This window comes from Rhinolophus sinicus, linkage group LG04 (assembly GCF_036562045.2).
Source record: "Rhinolophus sinicus isolate RSC01 linkage group LG04, ASM3656204v1, whole genome shotgun sequence".
NCBI classification, from domain to species: Eukaryota; Metazoa; Chordata; class Mammalia; order Chiroptera; family Rhinolophidae; genus Rhinolophus; species Rhinolophus sinicus.
Genome location: NC_133754.1, coordinates 45,480,653 through 45,496,179, shown reverse-complemented (window position 1 = coordinate 45,496,179; position 15,527 = coordinate 45,480,653). Strand labels below are relative to the sequence as shown.

The 15,527-nt window shown below is 45.9% G+C and overlaps 1 protein-coding gene across 2 annotated transcripts in view; it reads left to right on the top strand.

The window, feature by feature from the left end:
* Positions 1-788: 788 nt before the first annotated feature.
* The window catches only part of TMTC4 (transmembrane O-mannosyltransferase targeting cadherins 4), a 57,992-nt gene continuing 43,253 nt past the window's right edge, over positions 789-15,527 (top strand). For both annotated transcript variants that reach the window (XM_019754228.2, XM_019754227.2), the window contains exons 1-4: positions 789-928; positions 6,567-6,782; positions 10,885-11,000; positions 12,133-12,349. In XM_019754228.2, coding sequence (XP_019609787.1) covers positions 6,621-6,782; positions 10,885-11,000; positions 12,133-12,349 — 495 coding nt within the window. In that variant the 5' untranslated portion in view covers positions 789-928; positions 6,567-6,620. The remainder of the gene's footprint in view (positions 929-6,566; positions 6,783-10,884; positions 11,001-12,132; positions 12,350-15,527) is intronic.

Sequence of the window (15,527 nt, the reverse complement as noted above, 5' to 3'; positions counted from 1 at the left end):
GGGGTGGAATCAGGAGTAGGTTTGTAGGTTTGTCAGTGGAAAGTGGCTAAATTTCTCTTTTTCTTAAAGCAGGAGACAAAGTAGTCTGCGAATGGGAGTCAGAGTGGCAATCAGGTTGGGAGTGGAGATCCGGCCAGGAGAAGCGCCACAGCAGGGTTCGTGGGTCAGCAGAATGAAGACCCTGGGCCGTGGAAGAGGATCTGTTAAAAACAAAAGCTGGGGCAGCCGGGCCTTGGATGGAAGAATGCAGTTTCAGTTCAGTTCTGAGAGGCAGAAAGTGGAGACACACATTTGAAGTAACTCCTCCTGGACAGGAAGAAGTCTAGAGTTCTGGTTGTTCCGATCCAGCTCCTGTTCCTGCAGGGCGGCTGCAGCCCGTCCACGGAACGCCATAGACAGCGCAAGAAGCGCTAGACAGGTAGGGAAAGGCCCTGCGCCGGCGGAAAACAAGAGAAAGGACGGGGCTGCGGTGGCCCGCAGAGACCCTCGAGGTCTGGATCCCGCAGCCCGCCTCACCCGGCCAGGCTGGGACCGCCCCTTCCCGTCCCGTCCCGGCCCCGCCCGGACTCCTCTATCGCGGAGTCTGTCTCTGCGGCTCCTTCGCCGCGGACTAGAACTCTGTCCTGACGTCACCGACGCATCCGCCAATGGGTTGAAGAGGGACCAGCTGCAGCTGAAAGTGACGGCAGAAACAGCCAATGGGCGCGAGGAGAGGGCGGGCCGAGGCGGGAGTGTGAGAGTGACCGCCCGCAAGCTTGGGGAGCTGCGGGCGGTGAGGGCCGTGCGCGGCGCTGGAGGGGGCGCGACGGGGGGCGGGGGGTGCGGCGCGGGCGGCCCCTCCCCCTGCCCAGCTCCGGGCGGGCGACCAGAGCCGCGGGAGTTTTCGCGCCTGGGAGGGAGATGCTGCTGCCGCTCGGGCTCCTTGCAGGTAACGCGCGGGGCGGCCCCTGCAGGGCCGAGCTGGGCGGAGCACGCTGCGGGGCGAGCAGAGTTGGGCGCTGAGTGGACGCTGGGTCCCCGCTGCTGCCGCACCCCCAGCTCCGCGGGCTGACCCGGGCCCGGCGGCGGCGAGGCTGGAGGAGTTGGCTCCGGGACTCGGGTTGCGGCTGGGGCCGAGGTCACGGGAGACGCGGGCCCCGGGCGCCCCGGTGTAAGCAGCACGCGGGACAAAGGGCGCGTTGCGGAGGGTGCGTGCTCCCCCTGTCCGCACACTGGGCTGCGGCTCCTGCGCTCCCTCAATCCCGGGCAGTGATCACCCTGCCTGCTCCGCACCGGGCGCCTACTACACCTGGCCTCGGGGCCCCGCGCCACCCTGCGCCTGGCCGCCAGCTGTCTGTGGCGCGGGCGGTGGCTGGGCGCAGCCGGGCCGCTTGGCCGTCTGCCCTGGGTTAAAGGCGGCTCCCCTGCAGAGCAGCGAGTGACAGCTATTCCACGCTGGCTGCCGAGCTGAGCGGCAGGAGAGCCGCGTGCACCCGACGGGGCACCGGGGAGTCACCCAGCCGCCACTTCCCCTTTCGCAGGCTTGGAGTTTGGGGAAGCCGAGCAACAGCCGCTCCACCTCCTGTGAACTCCGCGGGCTTCTGGTCTTGTTGATGTTGTGACTGTGGGCTGTGTCTGTTTCTTTCTTTTTTTTTTTTAACCACACACAAAAGAAGGGAGGAGTTAGAGGAAAGATCTAGCCAGCACGTTGTGGATCATCCTACTCTGCTCTTTCCCTGGGAGAGCAGATGAACGGGGAGAATTCCTTGAGAAACCATTGCAGTGACTACTTCCTGGGTACCCTCCCTTTCCCTCCTTTCTGCGGTCCCGACCGCGTCTGGCGTGCCCCAGGTGGAGATCGGGTAAAGTAAAGCAGACCGACTTCCACGGGAAAATGGCTACAAGCTACTGGCAAGCTGGAAACTTTCTGGGACAGTGGAACTGTGAATGTGTAACCACACGCAGTCATTCTTGCTATAGGCAGGCATGGGCCTCATGTGTCACTGAATTGAAAAACGGGAAGGCGATCACTGGAGAAAGATAGCACTTTAGCATTTTGTTCAGCGCTATGTGGTTGGGGGGAGGTTGAGGTGACCGTCTCTCTTGCCATGAGGGCTCCAAGGGAGGAGCAGTCAGGTCAGGTCTCCAGATACTGGGTCAGAAACGATCGAGTTCTTTAATCTGATATCCAGAGGCTCTGTTTCATTGCAGCCTGGCAAGAGGGCAGCTGGCGTGTGGAAGGATTGTTACTGATGAGGTAGAAAGGCCAGCCCGAGGCCAGCAGGCCTTTGAGTGCATGTGGAAGCATTTTCTGTCGTAGGTGGGTGCTGCTCATTTTTCCAGGCTTGCTCATTTTTTAGGTTTGATCTGCCATTCTGTTTCCTGCAGTCCAGGCTGCTGTCTCAGCAGTCACTGGGTCCCCAGCATTCACAGCTCAGTAATATTTGTTTTTGGGAGCAGAGTGGCTGCCCTGTTTCAGGTCTTTTTGACCTTTTCATTGATGATTGATTCATTTGTTTTAACCCCCTGAAAATAGAGGCCTGGTATGAGAAGTTGGAGAAGTTGAGAATAAAGAGACTTCTGCTTTGTTCCAAATTCAGCTGCTAGTAGGGCTGCTTAATTCTGAACACAGTGTGAAATGGGCACAGATGTCAGATAGGCATCAGAGCACCAACTTTATCCCTGGTAAAACTGGTTAGAGCACTGCTTGGACTGAACTGAGGCTGAGGCCACAGTGGGGCTTCCTTCTTCTCACTCCATGTAAAAAACTTACCAGCTACATCCAAGAGCCAGGGCTCCCAGGTAGGACATCACCTGGAGACAAGGAACAGGGCAATGCAGCCAAGGGCCCATCAGAAGAAAAATGGAACGTGTCCCTTCCTATTTCATGACCCGGGTGCAAAAATAAAAAGGAAAAAAAAGGGAGGGGAATGGTCCCCCTATCTGTACCACCTCATGTGGGCAGGATGTTTTTACCTGACTGCTGAGCCTGGCTCCGATCACTGAAGAACAAAGGCCATTTACCATAGGGGGAAGCAGAGTTGGGAACAGGATCAGTATATGTGGCTGTGAAGTTTCTGCAGGACACACAGACACCTGGCCAGGGAAGCAATGCCTTGGGTCTGCCCAAAAGAAGGGCACCTTTTTCTCACTGGCATCAGATCACCTGATGGGCTACTGCTGGCCTTGGTAAGCAATCTACAGGAGTAGACAATTGATGGGCAACAACGGGGATTCCAAGACAGAAAGTCAGGGACTACTAGGCATCAGGAACTAATTTCTCCAAATAGCAACAATAACCAGAACTAAATTATTTCCATATATTTTCTCCTTTAATCCTTACCACAACCCCCTGAAGTAAGTAGTGGTACCCTGTTGTGCCGATGTGGAATTGATCCTTAGAAAGACTGAGTAGCTCAAGATCATGCAAGTAGCAAGTCCAAATCTGTCTGCTTCAGAGCCCGTGCTCTTAATCACTGGTCTTTGAGAACTTTGTATGGGTTCCGAACATGCTGTAGTAGCTTTCGTTGCACTTGCTAATCCGCAGTATTTTTCTGAACTATTCACTATACACATTAACCATAATGCCTTAAACGAAAACGGTATCTGTGAGTATTTTCAGAGGCAGCAAAGACGTGGGAACCTTGGATACTAAGGGAGGGAAACTGCTACGAGAAGGGGAACCAACCAGAATGGAGAAATAATGTGGAGGGCAGGAACAGGGTAAGACTATGTTCTCTGAAGGCCCTGCAGAAGAGGAAGGGGATCGTCCTGAGATTGACTCAACCTTTCTATTGACGCCACAGGCATCCAGGCCTGGCCCAGCAGGGCACCCCAGATGCTGGGGTCCACAGTCAGCCTTCCATATATCTCAACTGTTGCCTGAGTATGAAAATGATTAGTCTGTGTTACAGACAATCTGAAATGACAGTGAGGCCTGACAACTAATTTCAGAAGCACAAATTATTTCCTGGTTCAATATTCTTCCTGTAAGGTCACTTGAACCTCATGACAACCATTTGTGAAATAATGCTCAAATATTTGGGCCTAAAGCAGATAACATCAAGACCATGTATCGCGTTCACTCTGCTGTGCATTTAAAACTGGTATACAATATTTGCTTTCCTCCACATTAACTTTTTAAACCAAAGAACACTTTTTTATTCCTTCCATGTTAAGTCATGGTGTCTTCCTAACTATTAAGTCTTATTTATTTTAAGTAGCAGGAGTAATTTAGCTGAAATGTAGACATAGTAGTTGGGGCCTGCATGGTGACCTATTTTGTGTTTGTAGCTGTAATTTGCATTTAACCAATGATTTGTCCTTACACTGGAAAAGAAAAAAAGGCAGCAGGTAGCTGGAATTCCCCTTCCCCCATTACTCGCCCCCCCCCCCCGCCCCCCCAAGCACTTGCTGAGAGCATGAGTTACATCTGGTGGAGAAGCTCAAAGGACCAGCAGTGAAAGTTGCAGAGCCTTTCCTCTCTCGATTGAAAATCTGGATCTCTTTCCAGCACCTGGAAAGGGACAGTGTGACTGTTGGATCTGTCTCCGCATTCACTCAGCTAGAGAAGCCTATTGCAAGGATGCTTGTGACCTCAGATGGCCTATTTGGCTGACTTATTGATTCCATAATCTGGGGTATTCCCTGAGCGACCTAGAAGCAAATATTTGTCTAAACTGCCTTGCCAATCAAGGGGCTTGGGATCGTCCTCCATCTCAGCATGAAAGGAATGGGGGCAGGTCCCTTACTCAGGAAGACAAGAGCCTCAGCACCAACAAACCAAATACTAAAGGGGATTTTCAAAAGAAAATAGCTCTGTGCCTGTGCTTTCACCCTCCTTGAAGAAAGTACTTGTACTAAAGCTAACGTCCCCTGGGCATTCATTAAAGCCAGGCAGTCTTTCTAAGCACTTTAGTCGGATATGTTGTTTAACCCTCCTGACAACCATGTGAGGTCAGCACAGTTATCGCCTCTTTCGAGGTGAGGAAACTGAGGCCTAGCGAGGTTAAGTAACTTGTCCAAAGGAACATAGGATTGGAACCTGAGGAGTTGACCCGAACATAATCCTGGTAAATCCAAAGAAAGCACCTATTGAGGATGTGGTGGGAATGGGGACAGATAAAAGGTGATTTGGGGAGGTAGTTTGTTATTTCTTTGGGCGAATTCCAAGCCAGGAAGCTCTTAGGCAGCTCTCATTGCTGAGAAGTTATGCTTTGCATAGTAGTACAGGAAGTGGACTCTGAGAGGATAGGTAACACACGCAAGGCCACAGAACTACATAAAACGCATGGCTGAGAGGCACACATTTCTGGCTTTAATATTTTGCCTGTTTGAAAGAAAAGTTAAAAAAAAAGTGTAAATTTTTAACTTGATTCTCTCACCAATATTGAAGGTCATAGCCTCACCTAGAATAGTCTCTATTCTTTCAGATACAGCTCAGCCCTTTCTGGAATAAGATATTTTCCCAAATCAATGAGTCTACAACATTCTCTCCATCCTCTGTTTACTGTCTGTGTGTGAACCACTGAACAGGCATCGATCACATGCCTTGCCTCATCATCTCTATGAAACTCTCTCCCAGATTTTCATCTAACCGGCATGAGTGTTTTGAGTTCTCAGAGTCAGATTCATGTTGCATACCCCGCCCCCACATACAAGGTGCTAAGACCCCGCAGTGAATATTTCTTGATTTTTCTTTGATTGGATTAAGATGGTAACTTTTTTTTTTTTAACTTTGTAAACTGGTTCCAGAACTATAAAAGTTGATTTCCTTTATGGGGTTGATGAATATAGGAATCCGTTAAATCAGTATTTCTCAAGGACAGTTCAGCATCAGAAAACCAAGGGTTTCCAACGTGGTAGGTTGCAGTTGGGCCCAGGAGAATCAGTTTGTGTTCCAGGTCACTTTTCTGCCCACTAGAGTTGGAAAACCACAGCTTCAAGTTTTTGAGAGCACATGCTCTCAGATTGCAGCAAAAATGACTGTCTAGGGCCGGCCCGGTGGCTCAGGCGGTTAGAGCTCCATGCTCCTAACTCCAAAGGCTGCCGGTTCGATTCCCACCTGGGCCAGTGGGCTCTCAACCACAAGATTGCTGGTTCAACTCCTCGAGTCCCGCAAGGGATGGTGGGCTCCGCCCCCTGCAACTAAGATTGAACACAGCACCTTGAGCTGAGCTGCCGCTGAGATCCCGGATGGCTCAGTTGGTTGGAGCATGTCCTCTCAACCACAAGGTTGCCGGTTCGACTCCCGCAAGGGATGGTGGGCTGTGCCCTCTGCAAGTAGCAATGGCAACTGGACCTGGAGCTGAGCTGCATCCTCCACAACTAAGACTGAAAGGACAACAACTTGAAGCTGAATGGCACCCTCCACAACTAAGATTGAAAGGACAACAACTTGACTTGGAAAAAAGTCCTGGAAATACAGACTGTTCCCTAATAAAGTCCTGTTTCCCTTCCCCAATAAAATCTTAAAAAAAAAAAAAAATGACTGTCTAACTCTTATTCATTTAAGGTAAATATGTACACTGGAGAAACATTCCTAACAATGCACTGATGAGTATTTCTGTCATGTTATTTTCTTACAGATTTCTAACCAGCATAATGCTGCAGCCAGAGGCTGACAGCCTGCAGTTTTCAAAATGGCCGAGTTGGAGGCCAGTTTGGATGACATCATTCCATCTTCTGTTCTTCCTCCTTTCTGGGCTAAGTTAGTAGTGGGATTTGTTTCCCTTGTATGTTTCGCACGTAGCTATGATGGAGATTTTGTCTTTGATGACTCTGAAGCTATTATTAACAATAAGGTTTGTATCTAAATTAATTCCTGATAAACTTATGTTCACCACTTGCCTATGTCTCAATAATAGTCTTAGTTTGTGTTGAATAATTATTTTCTGTTAAACTTAGGTTAAACATTTTCCTGGACCCCAATAATGCTCTAGATTTTCCATCTGTTTTACTTTTTTTTTCTTTTTAAAATTAAAGTTTATCTGGGTGACAATGGTTAGTAAAGTTACATAGGTTTCAGGTGTACAATTCTGTGATACATCATGTATATATCACATTGTGTGTTCACCACCCAGAGTCCTCCTTCCATCACTTCCGTCTCTCTTAGATAGAGATAGCATCTTGATGTAGGGCTCCTTTTCTTGCTGACAGCAGGGTCTCCAACCGCTACCTAACCTCTGGCTTTACCCTCCCTATGTGAGGCCCCAGTCCACACCTGTATCAGAGAGACTGTCATTCTAAGATTACATGACCAGGGCGTTGTAATCTTAGACTAAGTATTTCAGGTTTTGTGACAAATTTCCAGAACTATGGGCCAGAACTATTCCACCCCCCGCTCCAAAAAAAGAAAAAAAAATTATGCATTTGCTGCAATGATGGAAGAGTCTGATCACCCACCAAAAGTTACGTCCTCAGCAGCAGGCAGCAAGCTGGCTGCTTCTTTGTCCTTCGTTGATAGCGTCATGACAGTCTGATGACAGCTGCTAGAGGACAGGGAGCGTGCTGCCCATGGATAAGGCAGTTCCTGCCATTTCATGTTCGGAGACGCAAATGTGCTGAATTTGCAATTTCCCAGCCAGTTTTGCCCTATCAGTGGGAGCTTGCTATATTGGTGTAGGGAAAGTGATACTCTCTTTCACTCACTAACTAGAGATAGGAAGAAGAAATAGGTTTGTGGAAAGGGAAGAAAAAGATTTAAGGGAGCTAAAAGAAAATCAGAAACAGATTCATGGAGAGAGGGAAGGCCCAGAGGAGAAAGAACGTGGAAATAACACAGGTGACAATGTAGTTACTTGGTGACAATGTAGTTACTCAGCAGATATTTTATGTGTGTGCCTTAACCAGTAAAGAGAGTTTGAAGGTTTGAAGGAATATACTTTCTCTCTCTCTCTCTCTCTCTCTCTCTCTCTCTCTCTCTCTCTCCACCTCTCTCTCTCATTCTCCTTGTCATTCTCTCTAGCAATGCAACTGTAGGAACTCTTTGTAACACTGTTGAATGCTCTTAAATTTTTGAAGTCATGGATTCTACCAAATGAGGAAAAACGTCATTTTCATAATGAAAATGTTGGAAAAAATTCTGTATGTGACAAACATTTTTTCAGTGTGGGGAAGGGGGAGGGGGGAAATGACTTGCAGATATTTTATTTGTAATACATTGCGATTGATTTTCTCCATTTTGATGGCACAAACTACAGCATTATTGATGCTTGTTTTTCGTTCAAGTTCTTCCCTTGTAATTCAAGTTCACCCAGCAATTGTTGCAGCTGTTTCTGTTTCAGTTCTTTTTAAAACTGCCTAAGAGAAAAAGAAGTTTGTAGCTCAAAGCAACTATGTCACATCCGTGGCTTCATAGCTCCAGAATTGCTTTCCTAACAAGTATTGGAGGATATGACTTTATTTTTTAAATATCATGATTTTATTGAGCGTTTCTTGACTCTTCTGCTTTTATTAATGACGGTATATAAAGTGTGAACTCAGAACCTATGTGGAAGAACTTTGGTGAGCAAGGCAGGGCAAAGCATGAGCTCCACTGGATGTGCGGGTGCCCTAGTGTGGGGATCATTCTCTTTCCTTCGGTGTGGGGTGAGGCAGAGGAAGCCCTGTCGTGGCTCTGCTGTGCATTGTCTTGGCAGCGTTTTGCAGAGCCTCACACTGCCCCTGTGTTAACTCACTAGCCCTCCCTTTTTTCTTTCCTCTTTAATGAAAGGCGCTCCTTCCTTCGTTGGCACCATGCCTACAGTAATGTGAAACAGGCTGTTACTGGGTTTTATTGGTGTTCAGGACTGTTTTCCAGATGCTTCCTTGTAGTGTTGAGTTGCCTGCTTTCATTGAGATGATGATTTTCTTTGAGACAGTGGAGTTATCAGGAATTTCAGACAAAACACGTCTTTTCCATAAATCTTTATGAGGAAAGATTGACCTTTCTTCCTGTAGCATGCGCTGCTCTGTGTAGGCTACACCTAATCAAATATTTAGAACTTTGGTGTTCATTTTCTGCTCAAATGGAGGGAAAGATCGTCTACCCAACCCCTTCACAACTAAACAGAACTCCTGGGACAGTGCAAAAGAAGATGGACTTCCAATTTTGTAACTGAGTAAACTCAGTTGGTAGATGGATTACAGAACTTTCAGGAAATATCTAACCAACTCATAGAGGGGGTTGATATGCTCAAGGCCTCTGAGGCTGATACCCAATGGAAGTGAAATTCCCCCTCAAAGTGAGTATCAGGTGACCAACTTTGCATCTCTTGCCTCTTCGCAAGTCTTTCCCTTTGAGTCAGCAAGCATTTAAGTAGCTAGGACTCACTGAACTCTACTGTGTGTCATGAACCCTGGTTATTCTCTTGGGCCAGCCAGGATTTGACATCTTTTCTCTGTTTGGGGCATTCCCCACCTTCTCGTTGTTACAAGCTGCAACGACTGTCCAGTTTGGATGCAGACACAGATATAGGCTCGCCTGTCAGGTGTGCCCACCTGGTGGAGTCAGGAGCTAGTCATGCAAAGAAGAGGGGGCCTGGAGGCAGCCGGGCAGCCTCAGCAGTTTGTCCAGTAGTGTGATTTGGGGGCGTGCATCTGGCTGCACAGCCCTGGACCTGGTTTTCCAGCCCACGGTAGTCAGGGAGACTTGCAATCCCCTTAAGCATTCCTTTCTTTTGCTTAAGTTAATCAGAGTTGATTTAGGTTACTGTGGTGAAGAGTCTTGACTGATATACCATGCTGTGTTTACTTAGTACATCATAATTTCTAGTCCCTAAAATATTCCTATCTAATTATGCTTTAAACAGAAAATTAATATTTGGTTTTGTTACTTATCCTACAGGACCGTGTCTGCCTTCTTATTAGACACAATTTATACAATCTAGGTTCATACTTAAATGTAAAAAAAGTGCATTTTTAAGCATCTGCAGTACAATACCAAATTAAATTGCCTTAGTAGTAAGGAAGGTATAGTGTTTTTTTTAAATATTTTGTGATCTTTACCTTTAAAAAATTATGTGGAAGTTGTTTTTTCTTTAATTGTACTGTTTGCTTAGTTCATGATAAAAAAAATTGGAAACTTGTATATGTTTATCCACACTTATGTTTTAACTGGGATATTTTTGGTAAATTAACTTTTGTATTGGATATGAGAAAAGGTAATAGTGATCTCCTTTTGCTATATGATCTATTCATTCAGTATAGATTGAGGACCTTCTGTAAACTCCTAGCAAACACCGATGTGTCCCTGGCCTCTTGGAGCCCAAGTCCAGTGGGGCAGACAGAAAATAGTTATATGATTATAAATCAGCAGTGTGCCAGGCGCTATGAGGATAGATGCAAGATACCCCAAGACCCACAGAAGGGGAATTGCATCAGCTCAGGAAGGTCATAGCTAAATGGCCAGGATATGAACTGCGGGAGGAGCCGAGTTGTGAAGAGTTGAGGGATAACCACCTGCGTGGAGACCTGCACATGCAAAGCCTTTGGGATGGGGGACCGCAGGAGCTGTGTAGGGACTGGACAAAGGCCATTAGCAGGATCACCAAGTCTGAGAGGTGAGCCTGCAGAGTTTGGTGGGAGCCAGTGTACCCCAGACTATGGATTCTACATCAAGACATTGGCTTTGTCCTAGAAGAGGAGAGAGCTGTTGCAGTGTTTTAAGCAGGGGTGGGTGGAGTGGCCTGATTTGCATTTTGGAGAGATCAATGTGGAAAACATGTCAGAGGGTACAGGAGACGCTCTAGGAGGCCTGCATGTGTCCTAGGTAAGAAATAATGGTGGCTTGGCCCAGGACTGGTGGGAGAAATGGAGAACAAAGGTATGAAGAACTTTAAAGAAGAAGACTTGGTGAGGGCTTAGATATGGGGTGAGGAGTCATGACTCCTTTGTCTAGAATGTCCTCTGATTGTGTTCCTGCAGGATCTCCGAGCAGAAACGCCCCTCGGGGACCTGTGGCATCATGACTTCTGGGGCAGTCGGCTTACCAGCAACACCAGCCACAAGTCCTACCGACCTCTCACCGTCCTGACTTTCAGGTGAGGTATGACAGCGTGGGCTGTACGGGAGGGTCACCCAAGTCTTGTGCATGATAATGTACCAGGTTGTACGTGACAAGGTTTCCAGAGTCCGTGAGTCAAGTCAGGGGTTCCTAGGGAAGTATAAGCCACTCACCTCTGAGGGGCTCCAAGCAGTACATGATAGTTCCAGCTGTTAGGAGTTAGGTCACAGGACGAGAGAGCGTGCGAGAGGAGACTTCATTGCAGGCGCCACTTTGGCGCTGCAGATGCTAACCATGGAGAAGATTGACATGGCTGCTTGTGCAAGAGGCCATGCAAATTGGTGAAGTGTTCCATTTTGTACAGTTCTTGGAGGCTGGATCCTTTGCTGGTTACTGAGGAAACAATGAGTTAAGGCAAGATAGGACAGCTAATGAAATTATGATTTTTTTCATTACAAAAAAAGTTATGTCCTCCTACTGTTACTAAGTCAATAGGCAAAAACAAAATGAAGCTAAAAACAACCTCACCACCTCCTCATTAATTAGGGAGCTGTTTGCATTAAATAGATTTAGTCACCACACAAAGTTTCCATTCATAGCTGTTTCTTGGATGCATTCAATACTTGTGTATGGATCTCTCAAAGAAGCATGGAAATGATGAATTGGAACTGCTGGTAATTGAAAACTAGTCAGAAATAAGAATTCCTGACAATGAGGAAGTGTTCATTGTTCAGAAGGCTGGTGGACAAACTGTAAAGGAGTACTTTTTTGGGGAGGGCGTGGGGGGTAAGCAAGTTACATGACTATCTTAAATCCAGATCCCTATGGGGTAGCCATGAGCAATGTATTATGTCTTCTTGGAATGCAGTCTTGCCTTGTTTGCACTTAAAAAATTCTTTTGCTTTCCCTCTCCAAGTATTTTCTGTCCCACTCCACAGAGGTCCCCTTATCGTCCATTCTCCCCTCTGCAGTTAATTATATTCTTACCTTTCTTCAATCTTCTTAACTTGACAGGCGTTATTTATCTCAGTGCTATTTTACTAAAATTACACAAAGTCTTTCTCTTCTCCTTTTGATACTTTCACTCACCAGCCTTTTCCTTCGGACGGTTTGCGTTTTATTTCCCGTGCCTGTGTGCATCTGGTGTGAGCACCCTTCCTTTGCTACAGGATTAACTATTATTTGTCGGGAGGCTTCCATCCTGTGAGTTTCCACATGGTCAACATCCTCCTGCACGGTGGCATCTCGGTGCTCATGGTGGACGTCTTCTCAGTGCTGTTCGGTGGCCTGCACTACACCAGTAAAGGTCGGAGGTTAAACTTGGCCCCCAGATCGTCCCTGCTGGCGGCACTGCTGTTTGCCGTACATCCAGTACACACCGAGTGTGTAAGTATTGTCTGCTCACAGCGTCTGCACTTGTGAAAGGACGAGAAGCTGGGCATGTGTCAGTTCATTTCCTAAATCAGGATTCCTTTAAATACTCCTAGAGCTGTAGAAAGTATACGCAGCCATGCCCTGCCAGACATTTGAAATGACTGTAGATGCAGCAGGTTTCTCTCATGGAAAAAATGAGGCGTCCCATATTGGTGAAGACTTTATCATGGCAGTGTGCTATGATCCCTGGTGACACTTTCTGTTTTGCTTATATGGCTACGCTGTAAAGGTATAAATGTTGAATGTTGTCTGGCTTAGGGGTCTAAGCGCTGAGATTACCTTTCTTCGGCAAAGGATCTGATGCAATTTTCCTATGTTAACTGAGAGATTTATAATTTCCAAAATACTTTCTCATACTATCGTGATTGTCGTAAAAACTCTGTGGGATCAGACGGGGCAGCATTACAATTTTCACTTTACAGAAGAAAAAATGGACTTGGAGGACAAATAAGGACTTATCCCAGATTAGTCATGTAGCTGGTTAGATATAAGGATAGAACTTAAAATCCAGTTGTCCAAGGTTTATGCAGAGGAGATGCCGGCATAATTTGAATTGAACTGAAAAGTGGGTCGCTACATCCTGCTGTGGAATTTCTCATGAATTCTCCCCACCTTCCCCCTCCTCCTCTTCTTCACTCTCTGTATTATCCTCCTCCCCTTAATAGACTTGGCCCAGGTAGTTTGGCAGCTCCTCGCAGGGACCTAACCTGCTGTCCTGTGGGCCATGCCTTTATTTCATTGAGCTGCTGCTTAATATATTTGGCACAAACTGTATGGGGTTTTCAGGAACCACACTACCTCCCACTCCGTGAGAACCCTTTGAAAATGTAAATCACCATGTTTGCTGGGGGGAAAGATTTGATTTTAGTCATTCATTGTGTGAGCGTGAAGTACCTAGTATAAAATGCTGCATGTACTTTATTACTTCACAATAGATCTCTGCATCTCATATGTATTTAAATACCTACATATTAACCAATTGTATTGAGCATCTTGAAATTAAGTTTCAAAATGTTGAGCAAAATTCCTGCCTTTAGCGTCTGATTTTATTAAACTACCTGTTCTTTGGCACTAAGAAGGTTGTGGAATTATGCTCATAATGTTCTGTGAATATCTTATTACTGTAAAGCTTTAAAAAATTATCATAATTTTTTTATTTCAGCAAATTCAGAGTACTTAAGGGATTGGCAGGCTGAGAACTGTTGTAAGCTATATATATGTATATATGTATGTATATATATGATCAAATAGAATTTTTTTTCTGTGTGAGTTCTCTTTATGGTCTCAGTGTCTGTTGGGACCTAGAAATAGTATACACATGGATCAGAAATAAGGGAATCTCTGGCAAAAATACTGGTTTACTGTTTTGGTCCTTATCTAATTTTGTGTGATATTAAAAGCAAAATTAAATGGTTGAATTATTAACCAAAGAAATTTTTCTAAATTTCTGATTTTAAATGTTGAGAAGTTAGTTTATAGAAAAGTTTGAAATGTGTACAAAGCCCCAGATAAATGCAATCTGGGAACATGTTAACCCCAAAAGTCTACATTTGAGATATTTCAGATTGAGCCAAAGGAAGTCGAGCTATAGGAAAAAGGGAAACATCTGAAGAAATTTCTTCATTTCTTCCACACCTCCATTCCCTGAAAGCCATTCAAACTCCTATTGCAAGGAAAAGTTATGGGTCATTAAAAATTAGCATTCCTAAGACAGGTAATTTGTATATTCACCGTTCATTGTTTTGACAAATAGTATTCAGTTTCCTCCTAGCTACACCCTCGTGTATTTCCCACTTAACCCAGCTTTAAAAATGAGCAAAAAGCAGGACCACCCAAGGAACCAAATAGAAGGAGAGTTCCCAAAGGTTTCCAGGCCAGTACCAGAGAAGCAGGCCTGTGCTCTGGCTGTGGGCATGGCCAAGATTTGTAAGGACAGCCTTGGGCGGTGTCCCCACCGCCCACCCCAATTCAGCATTGACCTGGGATGAGGACTGGGGATTTGGGCAGTAATTGTGCTGCTTCTGTTTACATTTATGAAAGGAAAGCAGTGGCAGTGTAGGCCCTTCCAAGTTTTATTAATGTAAATTTTTTTGTGTTAACATTTATGTGATTTGTGTCCTGACATTAACATTGAGAATGTTTTTGCTCATTGCACATAAGAACCTACATTTTGCAGCCTTCTGGGTAACTAGCCATCGACTTTGCCCAAGACTGAAGGGGTTCTGGAACACAGGACTTTCTCCATTTTAAAATGGGAGCAGTCCCAGGCAAACTCAGATGAGTCAGTCACACCTGATAGTTTAGTTTTCCAACCTCCCAGTTCCCAAGTGGTAATTAAATAATTGTAATCAGGTTTTGTTTTTTGTTTGTTTTTGTTTTTGCTCCCCACATGGTATGAATGTCTCTCATTTTCAAATATGCTGCCCTAAATTGCTCTGGGGTATTTGCAGATGTATAAGGCCTCCAACAGACCAGTCACCAGAAGAGGGAGGTGAGCTAAGAGAAAGGGTTGCGTAGCCTCTTGTCTCTTTGGAAATCAGGATGGCAGCCCCAGGGGTTCCCTGAGGACACCAGTGCAACTGTAGGCTTTCCTTTTTCTCGGAGCATTGCTGAAGACTTCGAATTGCCTGAATGCGGGTATCAAAGAGGGCAGATCAAGCCTCTGTAATAATTTCACCCATCCAACAAACCCAGAGTTTAATACTGAAGTGATTAGGTGGGGAAATATGCACCCTCTCCCATTCTTCTAATTCCTTCTTATGCCCCCTGTGCACATTGTTCCCAGTGGGGAATCAGCAGTGACCCCTGCTTTATGGATTTGGAGGGATTGCAGTAATTTTTCCAGAAAACTGTGGGAGAGGCAGAAATTTTTCTCTACCCTTCAAGGTTCTTTAAGCTGGTCTAATAATTAAATTAACATAAGACATATTAACAAGAGAAAATAACCAAATTTAATTATGTATATACGTACAGGAACCCTACATACACGAGAGAGTCAGAGATCCCACAGACATGAGAGGTTCAGAGACAGAAAGGGCACATGCGGTATATATGGCCTCCTGAGCCAAGGAATGATGTGAGATGCCTAAAATGCTGTGGGGCTTTGCAGGGGAGGAGGGAAATTTGCAGG